This window comes from Oncorhynchus tshawytscha, linkage group LG01 (genome assembly GCF_018296145.1).
Source record: "Oncorhynchus tshawytscha isolate Ot180627B linkage group LG01, Otsh_v2.0, whole genome shotgun sequence".
In the NCBI taxonomy this organism is placed as follows: domain Eukaryota; kingdom Metazoa; phylum Chordata; class Actinopteri; order Salmoniformes; family Salmonidae; genus Oncorhynchus; species Oncorhynchus tshawytscha.
In genome coordinates this window covers 33781537-33800977 of record NC_056429.1, presented here as the reverse complement: position 1 = coordinate 33800977, position 19441 = coordinate 33781537, and the positions used below count along the sequence as shown (strand labels likewise).

Sequence of the window (19441 nt, the reverse complement as noted above, 5' to 3'; positions counted from 1 at the left end):
TATCTATGCATAGTCGCTTTAATAACTGTACCTACATGTACATATTACCTCAATTACCTTGACTAACCGGTGCCCCCACAACATTGACTCTGTACTGTATATAGCCTCGCTATTGTTATTTTACTGCTGCTCTTTAATTATTGGTTACTTTTATTTCTTATTTTTGGGGGATGGCGGGGTATTTTTCTTAAACTGCAATGTTGTTTAAGGGCTTGTAAGTAAGCATTTCACTGTAAGGTTGTATTCGGCACGTGACAAATAAAATTTGATTTAATTTTATTTTTTAGAGCTGAACTGTCTGTGGTAGCTAATAGCTAGCTAACTAGCTGCTAACAGTAGTAGTTCATTCACTTCAGTTGAGAGGGGATGAAACATGAGCTAACGTAACATGTTAGTTACAGTAGTAGCTCAGCACTGGGAATAAATCATTTTTTTGTCTGTCAAACAACAGTTACTTTGCCAGCTAGATTAGTCAACTAAAGAGTTGCCAGTGTCTGCTCTGCTTGCTTTTAAAACTAAGAGAAAAGGCATTACACAGACAGCAGCTGCCTCTGTTCATCTCTCCAGTGCTGGTCCTATAATGTATCCTTTCAGAAGCGTTGCCTTCACACAGCCTGTCAACACCCTCTGCTCTGTGATGTCCATGCTGTCCTGAATCCAGCAGTCTGAAACTAGAAAACAGCCTACCACATGGTCCTAAAGCACACTGGAGCCAGGTTTTGTATATCACAGCAATGATAAAACTTGAAGGACAAGAATGCAATTTCAGAATGTGGGGGGGGGGCTCATGTCCCCGCCGGTCCCTATTGAAAGTTGTACCCCTGGGCCTGGCATACAGATAGTGAAGAGGGTGCATGACTTAATATCAGTGTAGGATGCACAAACTGTCCCCACATTATGGTTCATTTTCAGTAGCCCCGCCCACTCCGAGTTTGGCATGTCTTAAATTACTATATGGTTCGCACGCTGAGAGGAGTATGCTCATGGTTTGCTTGGGGGGAGATAGGGGAACGTTGTAGAGGTAAGTGGCATAATGCAGCCTATGAATGAATGACTAAGCTTTCTAGTGAGAAAGAGATGCGCATATCTTTTGACAGTTTATGATAGACAGGCTATAGCGTACAGCCTATAGGCGCCGAGCCTCTTATTGAATGGGCATCTTATTATAGTGATTTTAAGGATCATCAGGCATTTGACTGCTGTCACGATAGTCGTTTATTTTAGTGGCGTGTAAGCAAACATTATTATTGCGAAATATTACATACAGAATACATTTTAGCCTACAATTGAGTAAAATCGGATGAAACATTTCGATAAACATGCATTATAGAGTCTGTGTTATAAAGTGTGTCATAAAGTTTGTCGCAGGGTTTCACCACAAACTAAGAGTTGGGCAACCTGTTGGGTATACCCGACGCAAAGTTTCTATTTTGTCCGTTTGTATTGACGAAAACCATACGTCACCTGTCTGTCGCGAATGTTGAATGACATTTCATTTGAACCTACTCTACAGATTGTCAGCAGTTTGTAAATTCACTCTGCCCATCTACTCCTATATCAGAGCACTGAATGTGCCAGAGCGCAGAATAACTGACGAATTTACAAACGTGCATTACCGGTAGAATCTGACCAGTGTCAGTAGCCTAAAGGGCTGCAAAAAAAAAACGTAATTAAATTATTGCCAGCAGCACAGTTAGTCACTAACGTTCTAGATAACATCAAAACAGCCTTACCAACTCTGCTAGAGCGAGTGAAATGGTCAGAGTTAAGTTATCTCTCATTTGTGTCTGGAAGTAGCTACTGTAACAAGCTATCCAACTTTAGCCAGTTTGCTTGACTGCTGTTGTGAGGTCAGAACGCTCGAATCAACCCTACTCCACGACCAGAGCGTCCAGTGTGCGCTCTGAATATACGAACAGACAATATGATAACGCTCTGAATGTAACGCTCTGAATTTGCAAACGACCCAGAGCACTCCCTGATACAGTGGAGGTAATTGACGAATGCAGACACCGCTGGAATGCGGTTTTGAAATTATAAACTGGGTGGTTCGATCCCTGAATTCTGATTGTCTGACAGCCTGTGTGTATACCCTGGAATGTAATGAAATTCCAAAGATCTGGAAATCAGCATTTGTCCTACCACTTTTAAAAGGGGGAGATCCAACTCTTAAATAATTATAGGCCAATCTCAAATCTGTCACCCCTGGTGAAAATACTTCAATCCCTTGTTGAGTGAACAGCTAAAAGAGTTTTTATTTACTAACTCTATTTTATCAATGTACCAATCGGGCTTCAGGAAGAAGCATAGCACAATGACAGCAGCCATGAAGGTTTTAAATGATTTCACTGAAGCCCTTGACAAAAAACAGCGCTGTGTCTCACTTTTTTATTGATCTCTCTAAAGCTTTTGATACAGTTGATCATGCTATATACTAAGACAGAGATTGTCGAGTGTAGGTCTTTCGGAGCATGCAGTTGCATGGTTTGCTAACTATCTGTCTGATAGAACTCAGTGCACTCAATTTGATGGGCTCATGTCTGTTAAATTGTCTGTCTGTAATGGTGTGCCCCAAGGCTGTGTACTTGGTCCTCTCTTATTCACTATTTCTATAAATAATTTAGACAAAAATGTCCAAAATGCGCAACGTCATTTTTATGCTGATGATACTGTTATTTACTGTTGTCCCTCGTCTCTTACAAAAGCTTTCCAGAACTTGTAAACTGCTTTTTATACTGTTCAACATACCTTGTGTCAATTGAAGCTTATCCTCAATACTGACAAAACTAAACTAATGGTGTTTTCTAAAGCAAGAAATAGACCTCTGAACTTTTCATCTATTATTACCTGTCAGGGCAATGAGATTGAGACTGTAACCTCATATAAATATCTTGGAATTTTAGTTGATGACGGCCTCTCTTTTAAATTGCATATTCAACCATTTACAAAAAAAATTAAGCTGAAATCGGGATTTTATTTTAGGAATAAGGCCTGTTTTTCTTTTGAACCAGAAGGAGGCTAGTATATCAGCTACATTTATGCCTTTACTAGACTATGAGGATATTTTATATATGAATGCTTCCGCTCAGTGTTTAAGATCAATTGACACCCTTTACCATGGCACTTTGAGATTTATTTTAAACTGCAAAACCCTTACGCACCACTGCACTTTGTATACCAGGGTTGGCTGGCCTTCTCTAGTCACTCGTAGGCTCAGTCACTGGTATACCTTTATTTACAAAGCCATTTTGGGTTTAATACCTTTTTATTTGGGCATTTGTATTGTTCAGAAATGTGGTGGGTACTCTCTTCATTCGCTGGACTTTATCCTGCTAACTGTTCCAAATGTCCAAACTGAATTTGATAAAAGGGCTTTCATGTACTCTGCATCATCATCTTGGAACGCCTTATAAAATACTTTTAAACTGGAAGAACTTGTCCCGATTGGTATTTTTAAATCACGGATGAATGATGTTTAGACTGATTCCCTGACCGGTCAATGTTTTTAATTTTCTGTTTTTGATTATTGTTGTTGTTATACTCTTGTGAATTCTATGGCTTTTACTGGATTACTTGTAGTTTTTCCATGTTGTTTGTCTGTAATTTTTGTAATGACTTGGTGCTGCCTATCTTGACCAGGACGCTCTTGAAAAAGAGATTTTAAATCTCAATGAGCCCTTCCTGGTTAAATAAAGTTTAAATAATATATATATATTTTATATTATTTTAAATACCACGGGTATGACAAAACATTTATTTTTACTGCTCTAATAATATTGGTAACCAGTTTATAATAGCAATAAGGCACCTCAGGGGTTTGTGGAATATAGCCAATATACCACGGCTAAGGGCTGTATCCAGGCACTCCGCATTGCGTCATGCTTAAGATAAGCCCTTAGCTGTGTTATATTGGCCATATACCACACCCCCTTCTGCCTTGTTGCTTAATTATAAAGTGGGTGGTCGAGCCATGAGTGCTGATTGGCTGACAGCCATGGTATATCAGACCGTATACCACGGGTATGACAAAACATTTATTTTTACTGCTCTAATAACTTGTGGGGATCGTTTTTTTTTGACAGAGAGGAAGAGGGTATGCTGCAGACCCACGTTTGGAAGTGTGTTTATTAATATCAGGTGCGTCATTTCAGCTAAATTTAGGGTATAGCAAAGTGACAGCCCCCCCCCTCGCCTCCCTATTTGGAATAGGCTACGTAAGGTGGAGTCTCCCATCTGCATTCCCATGTTATTTCCAACAATTGGGATTTGAAGGTCTAGGTTAGTAGGCGAATTCCCACTATGACAATGCTATAATTGGATGTAGAATATTTTGAGGTGTTCAGAGATCTGTTCATTTAGTTTCTGTTGACCATATTCTTTACATTAGAGGATGTTTATGTGGTGATTTTAGGACGCTAGTGAGTGCTGTGTGTTAAGACATATTTTGGTAGGGTATTTCTATAACTTAGGTCTAACTCATTATAATAGCCTTTTTCTTCTTCTAAAATAAATGTAGATATCCTTTGGGCTTACAGAATTTGCCAATTGTGTCATCCATGACACAATTGTAGCCTACCATCCGGATAGTTAATAAAAGATGCATACTTGAAGAGAGAAGTTCTCCTGATATTTTTTAGACCTATCCATGCCATTCCCAATCAATAAATCGGAATCCTTTCAACATTAGGCTACAATATTTTCTGCAGATTGTCTATGGCGATCAGTCTACTGCACATGCACATACACACACAACATGAGCAGATTAACTTGGTCAAACATTTTATTTATAAAAGATGATCAGAAAGAATGTGTTGGTAACTCTGCATTATAGTATAACTTATTTATTTTGAACGAAAGCCACAACTAGTACACGAATGAGTCACTTTATGCTGACAAATATCACACTTGACTCGAGCCTGGGGAATTCCTGATTCTACCTGGATTATGTTGGATAGGCTTCCATTAAAGAACACCCTCTGTTTTGTTAGACAGGCAACTCTTTATCCACAAATTTAGCAGGGGGTGTAAAGCCATTACACATACGTTTTTCTAGCATTAGACTATGATCAATGATGTCAAAAGCTGCACTGAAGTCTAACAAAACAGCCACCACAATCTTTATATTATCAATTTCTATCGGCCAATCATCAGTCATTTCTTTAAGTGCTGTGCTTGTTGAGTGTCCTTGCCTATAAGCGTACTGAAAGTCTGTTGTCAATTTGTTTACTATAAACTAGTCAAACACCATTTAAAAAAAAGTTTACTAAGGGTTGATAACATCCTGATTAGTTGGCTATTTAAGCCAGTAAAGGCGGCTTTACTATTCTTAGGTAGGGAACATTACTTTTGCTTCCCTCCAGGCCTGAGGTCACACACTTTCTAGTAGGCTTAAATTGAAGGTATGGCAAATAGGAGTGGTAATATCGTCCGCTATTACCCTCAGTAATTTTCCAAGTTGTCAGACCCTGGTGGCTTGTCATTGTTGATAGACAACAATACTTTTTTCACCCTCTTCCACACTCACTTTAGGGAATTCAAAATTACAATGCTTGTGTTTCATAATTTGGTCAGATATACCTTGATGTGTAGTATCAGCGTTTGATGCTGGCATGTCATGCCTAAATTTGATAATCTTGCCAATGTGATGAATGAGCAATCTGATTCATTGAATGATGGAGCGGAGTTTGCCTTTGCCCAAAATTTCATTTAAGTTGCTCCAAAGCTTTTACTATCATTCTTTATGTCATTATTTTTTACTATGATTTATATTTGTTTCATTGTGTAGCTTCTTCTTCTTTTTATTCAGTTTAGTCACATGATTTCTCAATTTGCAGTATGTTTATTTTGCCTCATCCCTCTCAACCATACAATTTTTCAATTCCTCATCAATCCATGGGTATTTAACAGTTTTTATAGTCATTCTTATCAGTAACTGGAATTCAATTTCATTAAATGTGTCAAGTGCAGCATCTGGTTGCTTCTCATTACACCCCACGGACCAACAAATATTCAACAACATAGGAATTACTACAAAACGTATTGTTTTACCTCTTATACACAATATTAGGCCCAGCCTTTGGAACTTTGGTATTCCTAGATATGGCTACTATATTGTGATCACTACAACCGATGGGTTTGGATACTGCTTTCAAGCACATTTCTGCAGCATCAGTAAAGATGTCATCAATACATGTTGATGATTTCATTCCTGTGCTGTTTGTAACTACCCTGGTAGGTTGACAGTCCGATCAGAGGCAGTAGGGATAACCACATGTTCTGTTGATAAGTGCGTGAATTTCACCATTTTCCTGTCGTGCTAAGCATTTAAAGTGTAACGAGTACTTTTGGTGGTCAGGGAAAACGTATGGAGTAAAAAGTACATTATCTTCTTTAGGCGTGTAGTGAAGTAAAAGTAAAAGTTATTTAAAAAAGTAAAGTACAGACACCCCAAAAAACTTCTTAAGTAGTACATTAAAGTATTTTTACTTAAGTACTTACACCACTGGTTACAGTTTGAAGCTTTCTCTAGAGTGGGCAGCCTGATGAAAGCCAGTCAATATTTAAATCATCCAGAAAATATACCTTTCTGTTGATATCACATACATGATCAATCATTTCAAAAATGTTATCCAGATACTGACTGTGAGCACTTTGTGGTCTATAGCAGCTTCCCACCAGAATAGGCTTTAGGTGAGGCAGATGAACCTGTAGCCATATTACTTCAACAGTATTTAACATGAGATCCTCTCACGGCTTTACAGTAATTTGGTTCTGAATATAAACGACCACACCTCCACCTTTAGCATTTCTGTCTTTTCTGTAGCTCTTATAACCATATATTGCTACCACTGTATCATCAAATATATTATCTAAGTAAGTTTCAAAGATTGTCAGAATATGAATGTCATCTGTTACTAGCAAATTATGGATTTCATTAACCTTGTTTCTTAAACTACATATGTTAACATGGGCTATTTTTAGCACTTTTCTGGGATGCTTTATTATTGCTTAGCAGAGGTAGACTGTCACGACTTCTGCCGAAGTCAATGCCTCTCCTTGTTCGGGCAGTGCTCGGCGGTCGAGGTCGCTGGTCTTCTAGCCATCGCCGATCCATTTTTAATTTTCCATTTGTCTTGTCTTGTTTTCCCACACACCTGGTTCTCATTTCCCTCATTATGTGTTGTGTATTTAACCCTCTGTTTCCCTCATGTCTTTGTGTGGTCTGTTGCGCTGGGTTATGTTAACCCATATTGTTATTTCGTGTTCACATTGCCGTGTGTTTTTGGTTCGCCAAAATAAAAGACTGTTGGCTACACAATATCTGTTCTCCTGCACCTGACTCCTTCACAACCATTTACGCATACCTGACGTAGGCATGCTTAGGTTATTTATGTTAGTGCAGGGTGAACTGCACACAGTGGACTTCCTGCTAGGGCACACCACCTCATTGCTAACAGTATAACTCTGGTTCATAGGCACATGATTACTGCATACAATAGCTGTAGGATCAGCAGAGGCCTTCAGGGCAGTAAGAGGGACATACATTAGGTTTATTACATTGTGTCTCCCAGCGCCCCTGGGATAATGTACATTTGCTGAAGCATTATGACAACTCAGTGACACAATGGTAGGGATTAAATGAGCTGGGCTTGTGTTATTGATAAGTCATTGTTTCAACACAGCTGTGAAAGGATCCAGGAACACAAATGATTTTGGTGGATCCCATTCTCCTTTATAATATAAGCTTAGTTAAACTTATTTTAAACAAAGAAAATACCCAGTTTAAATATCTTACTAAATAGTCAAAGCCTAAATTAATAAATTAGCCTAAATAAACTAGTACATTGAATAAACAATTAAATTAAATAGCTCAGGTCTTGAAAATATGGGCAACCTTTTTCCCTCCATATCCACAATGTGCATAAATGAGTCCCATTCAGATGATTTGCCTGTCTGTTTTCCCTCCCTGTACTCTTTTTCATTCTGTCTCTAATTCACATTAGCAAAGAACGACTCAATGTTTCACAAACTCAATTTACATAGACTAAGGGTTATCAGTCTTTCCCGCTGCGTCCTCCTCCTCACCAACAACAAGTAGCCTATTTTACCCCGTGTCACATGCAGTGGCTCTTTTCATTAAGCAAATGTGCAATTGTCACAAAATGATATTGACACATTTGGTTTGATGAAAGGGGATCCCCTGGCAGTCATTTAAAGTCAACCAACAGGTAGCCTAGTCGTGATGTCATCAGAGTGCAAAAATCCATTGCCAAAACCTGAAAGCTAGCTTCACGCCAACTGTGTTTCACAAATGTGAATAAAATTCAATTGTTCATGAAATTGGTTCTTATAGCAGAGAATTTGAGAGAAGATGTCCAAAAGGAACATAGCCAATTGATGCCCCTGATAAATAGGCCTATGACAGAGTATTTCGCCATACCTTAGCTCAATTGTATCTAGGCCAGGTCGCGGTTCTAAATGAGAACTTGTTCTCAACTGGCCAACCTGGTTAAATAAAGGTGAAATTAAATAAAAAAAACACAGAAATTTAAATAGTCTACTGAAATCATTCAAATTCGGTTTTTGAAAACTATCATTTGTTGGTGAGCGTGACAGCTGTACTTTTATTTTATGGTTACTAATGCATCGACACAGCTGCAGTGAACAGTGTAACTTTGATCTCAAAATAGTTGGGCGATGGCTGCAGATGGCTAGGTAACTGCTGTTGGACTTGACATGAAACTTAACTAGATTTTTTAATCCAGGTGCTGAGCTAGTGTTTAGCAGCGAATTGCTGCATGCCATGTGTTTGTATGTTAAAATAACTTTCCAGTGTTTCCAGATATCTATGAAATATGACCTGTACTTAATTACAATATGAATTAAATACTTTTCCTTCCCAAAAAATGTATATTAAGTATGTTAAAAAGCCATTTTTCTGTGTTGGAACGGTGTGGGCATACCCCAACAGAAGGATGTGAGCTATATCGATCATAAAATATATTAATGCGACATCATCCTCTGAGGAAATATAAGTGTTTTAAGTGTTTTTTTTCTCCAACTTATACCACAAATATGAATATAGGACAAGTCAACAACATTATTTTTGTATGAGTTAACAGAAAATCAACTAGAGGTCTTCATGAATCTACCCGTACCCGATTACTGGAGATCTGACCTGGGATCCGACCAGGTCAGATCCCACATTATGTATATAACCGTCGGATCCAGGGTCGAATCCCACTCAATGGCCAGGGGCCTCTGATCTGTCTGAAAATATTTGAAATACCGTCCGCATCCAAAATTATACTTGAAGAGATTGGTTCCTAGACAACATAAATGCAAATTTCACACATTTATGTTTTATTCTCTTAACCCCCTAGACTCTAAGCCATTAGGAGGTGATATCTAGTAACCTAATATGGACTTGTTTTTGTCGCAATTTCTTGCACATTTATTAATGATTTATTCTGACTTAAAACCTGTTTAGTCAAATGTGATATTGCATTTTTACACCGGTTGTAATTCCTTGGTCACGTGTAGGCCTACACCAATCAATCAATCAAATCGGCAGGTGTCACAAAGCGCTTATACAGAAACCGAGCATACAACCCCAGAGAGCAAGCAATGCAGATGTAGAAGCACAGTGGCTAGGAAGACCTCCCTAGAAAGGCTGGAACCTAGGAAAAAATCTAGAGAGGAACCAGGCTCTGATGGGTGGCCAGTCCTCTTCTGGTTGTGCCAGGTGGAAATTATAAGAGTACTTGGCCATTAAGTACAAAAGCTGAAGAACATATGCACATCCAGGTACTTTCTGCAGGTGCTGGAGTTGTAGGCAAACTCATGGAAAACAGAAAGCAAAACGCTGTACACTGCTGCTCATTCTCCCAGGTGATATTTATTTACAACAACATCCGGCATCCTTATCCCAGGTGGGGGTGGAAGGTCCTATATATAGGGGCATTACTCAGTGACATCACTTCCTGGAACAGGAGGTAAACATAGTTTCACAATATTAACATTCAATGTAGCAAAATATATGATCATTCAAAGAGGATGTGATCAATATTTGCAGTACTATACATACACATACAGTATTCAATTAGGATATTAAACACAATTTAGACATGTCGAAACTATAAAAACGCCTCGTTAAGGCCAAGAGGAGACAGTGTGTTGGGCCTGTGGATCCAGAAAGATTCCCTTTGAAGATGTTTCCTCTCAATGTCCCCTACCCTGCATGAAATCTTGACCATTTCTATTCCAATGTATCTCAGACAACTAATAGGATGTCCAGTTTGTGCAAAATGAGCAGCAACCTGATTTTTTTTGTCTCACCTGACCGTATATTGCTGCGGTGCTCACTAATAGATATCTTAAGGCTTCTATGGGTTTTCCCTAGGTAAGATTTCAACATGTAAATAACATTGGTGTACATGCAGGTAATCAGGCCCTTGATCTTAAATCTTTGTCCTGTGGGGGGGGTACCAGTGCTTCCTGATAATGTCCTTAAATGCCTTCTCCAATGGTGAGTATTGGGTAAAGCATGATTGGACATGTTCTGCCTTTTTTTGACTTTTGGTTGTAGGCTTTCCGACTATGTTAGTCCTTCAAAACGATCATTGGTATGTTTTACCCAATTGTCTTTGTACCCCCTTTCCTTAAATCTTTTTTTGAGGTCCGTGGTCTGTTTCTGATAAGAAGCATCAGAGCTGCATATTCTTCTGATACGACTGAATTGACTTATAGGGAGACTTTTAATAAGTGGACTTGAATGAAAGCTGTCACCTCTAAGGAGGGTGTTCCTGTCCGTAGGTTTCCTATAGAGATCTGTAGAGAGGGAGGTTTTGTCGTTAATAACCATCACATCAAGAAAACTGATTTGTGATTGGTTATAGTTAATGGTGAAGTGAAGGTGTCCATTCATAGAGTTAAGATAAGCATGGAATTCCAAAAGTTCTTCCTGGGTGCCTGTAAAGATCACGAAAATGTCATTCAAATATCTCAGAAATAGGAGAATATTGGAGAGAAAAGGATTAAGGTCTGGATTCAGCACCATCTGTTTTTCAAACATTCCTACATGGCCATTAAGCCCAGATCGTTCTTCAAGATGTTCAAACATTCATAGAAGATGCGCAGGGTCAAATATTAATCACAGTGGTGGTAGAGGGTCAGCACCTTGGGAGTTAATGTCAGTTATCTTTTCATAGTTGAGCATTCAAAGTTACCCTGGACAGGGACAACCAGACAGGATATGACCTGCACAGCCCCCACACCATTAAAGGGATATCAACAGGCCACCAACTTACTACCCTGAGATAAGGCTGAGGATATTTAAAACATTAAACATCCATTTTACCTTTATTTAACAAGGCAAGTCAGTTAAGAACAAATTATTATTTACAATGATGGCCTAGGAACAGTGGATTAACTGACTTGTACAGGGGCAGAACAACATATTTTTACCTTGCCAGCTCGGGGATTCGATCAACCAACTTTTGGTTACTGGCCCAACACTCTAACCACTAGGCTACCTGTCGCCTCTAGTCCACAAAGATCACCCCACAGCATGAGCCTGAGGACAGGAAGGAAGGAGGAGCACAAGCAAGCCAGTGATTCAGCCCAGTAGGATGGTCAGAGGCAGAAAATTCCAGTGGAGATAGGGGAGCCAACAGGCTGAGACAGCAAGAGTGGTTCGTCACTCCAGTGACGTACACACCTGTTCTATTCAGCACATGTGACAAATACAATTTGATTTGATTTGATAGAGTATTACGCAAGGTTAAGTTTAGGTCCTTGGTTAGGTGGTTAACTGATTTTTGTACTCCGATGTCTTTGGGTAGGTGGAGGGAGTCTGGAAGGACATCTAGCAATCTTTGAGTTGTCTGAGAATAAATAGCGCAGTTTTTGAAAATCCTTGGTTGGGGTCTGAACAGATTATTTTTTGTGATTGCAAAGGTGATAATATCTATTCCACGGGACAAAACTAGATCCAGATTATGATTGTGGCAATGCGTACTGTAGGTCCGGAGACATGTTGGATAAAACCGACTGAGTCGATAATGGCTCCAAAAGCTTTTTGGTGTGGGTCTGTGGACTTCTCCTTGTGAATATTGAAGTCACCAAAAATGTGAATATTATCTTCCATGACTATGAGTTCCGATAGGAATTTAGGGAATCAGTGAGGAATTCTGTATATGGCCCGGGAGGCCTGTAAACAGTGGCTATAAAAAGTGATTGGGTATGCTGCATAGATTGCATGACCAGAACCTCAAAAGACTAAAACACTGATATTTTTCATACATTCAAATTTGAGGTCAAATGTTAGCAACACCTCCGCAGGGATGCGCTGGGGATATGGTCACTAGTGTAACCAGGAGGAGAGGCCAATCACAACGAGTTTATGATCAGTGATTAGTTAATAGACTTTGACTGCCTTGGAAGTGAGGGATCTAACATTAAGTAGTCCTATTTTGAGATGTGAACTATTATCGGAATCTCTTTAAAAAAAATGACAGGGATGGAGGTCTTTATTCCAGTGAGATTGATAAGGAAACGCCTCAATGTTTTGATTTTTCCAACCTAGAACGAGGCACAAACACCACCTGAAAAGGAGATGGCCGCCATTTTAAAATCCCATAACCAATTGTGCTATTGTGTATGTTTTTTCTTGTTATTTGTAACTTATTTTGTACTTAGTGCTTCTGCCACCGCGTCTTATGACCGAAAAGTGCTTATTGATATCAGGGCAGCGATTACTCACCCTGTACTGGAGGAATTCTTCTTCTTCAACAAGTCAGACGGGAAGGATTTACTCCCGACAAGGTCCTCATCCCCGTCATTCACAGGAAAAGACGGAGATATCGTGGACAGCGGTCCGGGTGCCTTGTAAGGTCCGTCGCCCGAGAGGGTATTCTACCTTTACCATCGGTCCTATTAGCCAACGTACAATCAATCAATAATAAAATAGACAATATATGAGCACGTATATCCTACGAATGGGACATTAAAAAATGTTTCATCGAGTCGTGGCTGAACAATGACATGATTAACATACAGCTGTTGAGTTTTAGGCTTTTTCGGCAAGATAGAACAGCAGCCTCTGGTAAGACAAGGGGTGGTGACCTATGTATATTTGTAAACAACAGAGTGCACAAAATCTAAGGAAGTCTCTGGGTTTTGCTCGCCTGAGGTAGAGATCTCAAGATAAGCTGTAGACCACACTATTTACCAAGAGAGTTTACATCTATATTTTTCACAGCTGTCTATATACCACCGCAGACCGATGCTGGCACTAAGACCGCACTCAATGAGCTGTATACGGCCATAAGCAAACAGGAAAATGCTCATCCATAGGCGGCGCTCCTAGTGGCCGGGGACATTGATGCAGGGAAACTCAAATCAGTTTTACCTCATTTTTATTAGCATGTTAAGTCTGCAAACAGAGGGAAAGCAACTCTAGAGCACCTATTACTCCACACACAGTTGTGTACAAAACTCTCCCTCGCCCTCCATTTGGCAAATCTGACCATAATTCTATCCTCCTGATTCCTGCTTACAAGCAAAAACTAAAGCAGGAAGCACCAGTGACTTGGTCAATAAGAAAGTGGTCAGATGAAGCAGGTGCTAAGCTACAAGACTGTTTTGCTATCACAGACTGGAATATGTTCCGGGATTTTTCCGATGGCATTGAGGTGTACACCACATCAGTCACTGGCTTCATCAATAAGTGCATCGATGACGTCGTCCCCACAGTGACTGTACGTACATACCCCAACCAGAAGCCATGTATTACAGGCAACATCCACATTGAACTAAAGGGTAGAGCTGCTGCTTTCAAGGAGCGGGACTCTAACCTGGACACTTATAAGAAATCTTGCTATGCCTTCCGACAAACCATCAAACAGGCAAAGGATGCAAGGGGTTCCTCACTCAGTGCTCTCTGGTGTTCGAGCTACAGTCCTCGTCATTCCACACCTATCAGGGCCATGATCGCCTGCATCATCTCTATGCTCTTGGGCAAAGCCCTGGTTTGGGCAATGGCGGAGTGGGAACAGCAGCCACCTTTCTGCAGCTCCATGTTAGCCTTCACTGCTGAGCTGTGACGAGTGTGCCGAGCAGCGACTACCACCCAGTCGGCGGACGAGAAGCGGCAAGCTGACTGTTCAACCTCCGCCAAGGTGCCAGATCAGTGGCTGACTTCGTCATTGACTCCTGCACCCTCACTGCTGAGAGTGGGTGGAATACTGAATCACTGGTCACTGCTTTCCATCAGGGTCTGTCTATCTCCATCAAGGATGAACTGGCCGATCGGGAACTGGGAGAGGACCTCGAGTCCCTGATAACGCTGGCCAACAGGATTGACAACCACATCCGAGAATGTGTGAGACAGCGCCTTTTTGACACCACTCCCGTATCCTGGTTTCCGGAGCACCCCAAGCCCAGCATTGAGGAGCCAAGGCAGCTGGGACACACACATCTGAGCCCACAGGAATGTGACAGGCGCATGCGCGACGGCAACTGCCTCTACTGCGGAGGTTTCGGCCATCTCCGTTCTACATGCCCAAAGTTGATGGGAAACACTGGGGCTCACCAGGACAAGGGGAGACCCTGACGAGCTGTCCAGTTTCATCCCAGCTACGCGGTCACCATCTGACACTACCCGCAACCCTTCATTGGGACAACCGTCAGCACCACATTCAAGCCTTCGTGCACTCCGGGGCCGCAGATAATTTCATTGATCAAGACTTCGCCAGAGAATTACAAATCCCCTGCGTGAAATGTCCCATCTCTCTGCAGATTCAAGCCCTCGATGGACGCCCCATCGGCTCTGGCCAGGTGGAATATCAGACCAAGCCCATTCTACTGCAGGTTGGGGTGAACCACTCAGAGACTTAGTTTCTTTTTTATCACTGCTCCCAAGAACCCCCTTATCCTAGGGTATCCCTGGCTAGTGCTACATAACCAACTCTTCTCCTGGTCCACGGGACACCTACTAGACTGGGGTAAGAACTGCCAGACAAGATGCCAAAGTTCCCTACCAAGAGCCAGGCCGGGTTCCCCAGGCATCCATTGAAGACCAATACTTTTCTGCTCTCCATTCCGAGTACTTCGACCTCCGGGAGGTCTTCAGTAAGAGGCAACCCACCCCCCTCATAGTCCATATGACTGCGCCATAGAACTCCAACTCCACCCCTCCCCGGGGCCGTCTGTACTCCCTCTCAACTCCTGAAGCAGCAGTCATGGACAATTACATCCAGGAGTTGCTGGAGACAGGTTTCATTCGCTCCTCTATATCCCCAGCTGGTGCAGGCTTCTTCTTCGTGGGAAAGAAGGATGGAGGTCTACGTCCCTGCATCGATTAGAGGACTGAACAGGATTATAGTTAAGAATCGTAACCCGCCTACCCCTGATGTCCGCCGCCTTGGAGTTGGTCCATGGGGCCCAATTCTTCACCAAACTGGACCTCCGCAACGCTTACAATCTGGTGAGAATCAGGGATTGCCAGACTCCAGCCACCCCAGTCATAGACTGTTCTCTATGCTACTGCACGGCAAGCGGTACCGGAGCACCAAGTCTAGGTCCAACAAGATTCTTAAGATTCTTAATAGCTTCTACCCCCAAGCCATACAACTCCTGAACAGCTAATCAAATTTGCATTGACCCCCACCCCAAATTTGATTTTGACACATTCACTCACTCATCCCTGGAACAAAGGCTCTCTATTTCTGTCTGTCTCTGGCAGTCTTCTCCACCAGTCTTCTTGCCCCAGCTCTGGTGATGTTGTTGGAGCTCTGTCTCGATTGTTTTTCGCCTCAATGTCTTGGGCCTCCCCCTTTTACGTCTGCCCTCTGGATCCCTGACACAACACAGGTTATTGGGATTCAGATGCTTCAGAGCCTGTTATGAGGCGAACACAAACTGCTTGCATCTTCTCCTTTTGTATTGTGTTTTTGCAGGAGCACTAAAACTTTAATAAACCCTTCATAGATGCTTTATAAGCATTAATATATGTTTTATAACACTTACTAAAACATTTTGTATGTGATGCACTCAATGACAATATTGTGAAAGCTTAGGAAATATATAGCGTTATTGTTTGAAAAGTACATTTGTCTTCACTGTGATGAATAGAACACTGTATTTGTTTTTGTGTTTTTCTTCCAGGCACTGCCAAGAAGGTGAGCTCAACCTCAAACCACATTCACCACCTCTATAATATCCAATATGGCTGAAGGAATGCCTTCATGGACCTCCGACAGGTTTGTTGATAAAATGTACATTTCAAAGAGAAGTATCAGGAAAAACATAATGAACAAAATGCATTACGTTTCCCACATGCCCTCAGAGAATGCAACAGTCAGCACTGCTCACAAAGTGGAAAGTGACTCTAACCCATCTGATAATGATGATACCGACTCCCTCTCAGGTAGTAGCTTCACCGGGATGATTTATTTAAACCCACAAACACCTACCTGGACTCTAGCTGAGAAGTTTACTGAACTCAACTCTGGAGAAGACAAGAGACTTTCTACCTATCAGGACCTCTGTGGTCCTCCAGGTTCACCCACGGCCATTGAACATAATATTCGCAATAGGATAGGCTCTACTGGCGTGTATGGGGTCTACTCAGACTCGTCACAACAAGAGGAAGGCAACATCAAGAAGGTTTCTAAAAGGAGACCGCAGAGGAAAGTGTCTAGCGGGAATCCTTCCGATCTGAAGCTGCGTCTGGTGAGAGAGATCAGGCCCAAACCCAACGAGGCTCTGTCTGATGTGCATTGTGATGTGCGTGAGATGTTTGATGTGTGTAGGAAAAATGGAAATGAGAAGAGTGGAGTATCACTAGTAATTCCCCCTCCATTAAACAAGTCTATGGCCATGATTGATGCCTGTGAGAAGAATAAGGTGCCTATAGTGTTTACTGCCATGAAGAAACGTGGAGTAGAGGGAGACACAGAGAACCGGCCCTATAAGTGCACTCACTGCAACTGGGCCTTTAAAAAGTCCAGCAATCTGCAGAGTCATCTGGATACTCATAGTGGCCTGAAGGCTCATGTGTGTGACCTATGCGGCAAGGCCTATTCCCACCAGGGCACACTGCAGCAGCACAAGCGCCTGCACACCGGAGAGAGACCGTACCACTGCCCCTTCTGTGACAAGACCTACATCTGGTCTTCCGATTACCGCAAGCACATCCGCACGCACACCGGAGAGAAGCCATATGTGTGCGAGACCTGTGGCAAGGACTTTGTGCGCTCCTCGGACCTGCGGAAGCACGAGCGTAACATGCACACCAACAACAAACCATTTCCATGTACGCAGTGTGGCAAGACCTTCAACAAGCCGCTGTCCCTGCTCCGCCATGAGCGGACCCATCTAGGCGAGCGGCCCTTCTGCTGTTCCGTTTGCGGGAAAGCCTTTGCCGTGGCCAGCCGCATGGCAGAGCACCAGATGGTGCACACCGGGGTGAGGCCCTACACCTGCCTGGTCTGTTCCAAATCCTTCACCAAGTCCTCCAACCTGCTGGAGCATCAGGCCGTCCACAGCGGCATCCGCCCCCACAAATGCTCCCAGTGCAGGGTGGCGTTCGCCATGGTGTCTCGCTTGGTCCGTCACCAGTGCGTCCATACCGGAGAGAGGCCCTTCAACTGCACAGGCTGCAGCATGTCCTTCAGCCGCACAACTGCTCTGAAGCGCCACCAGGAGCAGACGTGTGCCGGGAGGATCTTTGTATGTGTGAAGTGTGACAAGGCTTTTCAGTGTGCCTCTCAGCTCACTGAGCACATGCTGAGCCATAACTCTACTGTTGCTGCTTCTGCTGTCGGAAACACAGACGACTGATTGATGCTATTGATGTTTGGGAGCTACCCTCTCATATAGTACACACTGTTGGTTTAGTCAACCTGATTGATCTTTACATGCTAGGGCAACATCCTGCTAGTCTGCTAACCTTTAAGGATGTTCTAAAATGCATTCAAAAAAATATTATATTTAAATGTTCTAATGTGAAGCCTGAGTTTGGCTGGGAAAAAAAGTACAATTGTTTAGGCAGATGTATGACGCTCAGAAATTATATGTAGCAAATTTAGATTTTTTGTTGTTGATGTTTTTGCATGTACATTGATTAATGAATCTTATGCTAGTCAAATACACAGTTGAAGTCGGAAGTTTACATACACCTTAGCCAAATACATTTAAACTCAGTTTTTCACAATTCCTGACATTTAATCCTAGTAAAACATCCCTGTCTTAGGTCAGTTAGGATCACCACTTTATTTTAAGAATGTGAAATAGCAGAATAATAGTAGAGAGTGATTTACTTCAACTTTTATTTATTTCATCACATTCCCAGTTGGTCAGATGTTTACATACACTCAATTAGTATTTGGAAGATTGCCTTTAAATTGTTTAACTTGTGTCAAACATTTCGGGGTGGCCTTCCACAAGCTTCCCACAATAAGTTGGGTGAATTTTGGCCCATTCCTCCTGACAGAGCTGGTGTAACTGAGTCAGGTTTGTAGGCCTCACACACGCTTTTTCAGTTCAGCCCACACATTTTCTATAGGATTGAGGTCAGGGCTTTGTGATGTTCACTCCAATACCTTGACTTTGTTGTCCTTAAGCCATTTTGCCACAACTTTGAAAGTTGTGCATTTGGAAGACCCATTTGCGACCAAGCTTCCTGAATGATGTCTTGAGCTGTTGCCTCAATAAATCCACATAATTGTCCTTCTTCATGATGACAACATGATGCTGCCACCCCGTGCTTCACGGTTTGGATGGTGTTCTTTGGCTTGCAAGCCTCCCCCTTTTTCCTCCAAACATAACAATGGTGCTTATAGCCAAACAGTTCTATTTTTGTTGCATCAGACCAGAGGACATTTCTCCAAAAAGTTCCATCTTTCTCCCCATGTACAGCTGCAAACTGTAGTCTGGCTTTTTTTATGGCGGTTTTGGAGCAGTGGTTTCTTGGGACTTGTTTTATTGTGGATATAGATACTTTTGTACCTATCTCCTCCTGCATCTTCACAAGGTCCTTTGCTGTTGTTCTGGGATTGATTTGCACTTTTCGCGCCAAAGTACGTTCATCTCTTGGAGACAGAACGCGTCGCCTTCCTGAGCGGTATGATGGCTGCGTGGTCCCATGGTGTTTATACTTGCGTACTATTTTTTGAACAGATGAACGTGGTACCTTCAGGCGTTTGGAAATTGCTCCCAATGATGAACCAGACTTGTGGAGGTCTCCAAAATTTTTTCTGAGGTCTCGGCTGATTTTGTTTGATTTTCTCATGATGTCAAGCAAAGAGGCACTGAGTTTGAAGGTATGCCTTGAAATACATCCACAGGTACACCTCCAATTGACTCAAATGATGTTAATTAGCCTATCAGAAGCTTCTAAAGCCATGACATCCTTTTCTGGAATTTTCTATGCTGTTTA

At 41.9% G+C, this 19441-nt stretch overlaps 1 protein-coding gene across 1 annotated transcript; it reads left to right on the top strand.

Annotated features, from left to right (window-relative positions):
* The first annotated feature begins 924 nt into the window (after positions 1-924).
* Positions 925-18271, top strand: LOC112243847 (zinc finger protein 648). The gene is made up of 2 exons (XM_024411911.2): positions 925-1021; positions 16168-18271. The coding sequence occupies exon 2, from the start codon at positions 16228-16230 to the stop codon at positions 17842-17844; it is 1617 nt and encodes a 538-aa protein (XP_024267679.1). The 5' UTR covers positions 925-1021; positions 16168-16227; the 3' UTR covers positions 17845-18271.
* Positions 18272-19441: the final 1170 nt, after the last annotated feature.

Coding starts and splice junctions, on each gene's coding strand:
- LOC112243847 (XM_024411911.2), top strand. CDS start 16,228: ATGGCTGAAGGAATGCCTTCATGGACCTCCGACAGGTTTGTTGATAAA.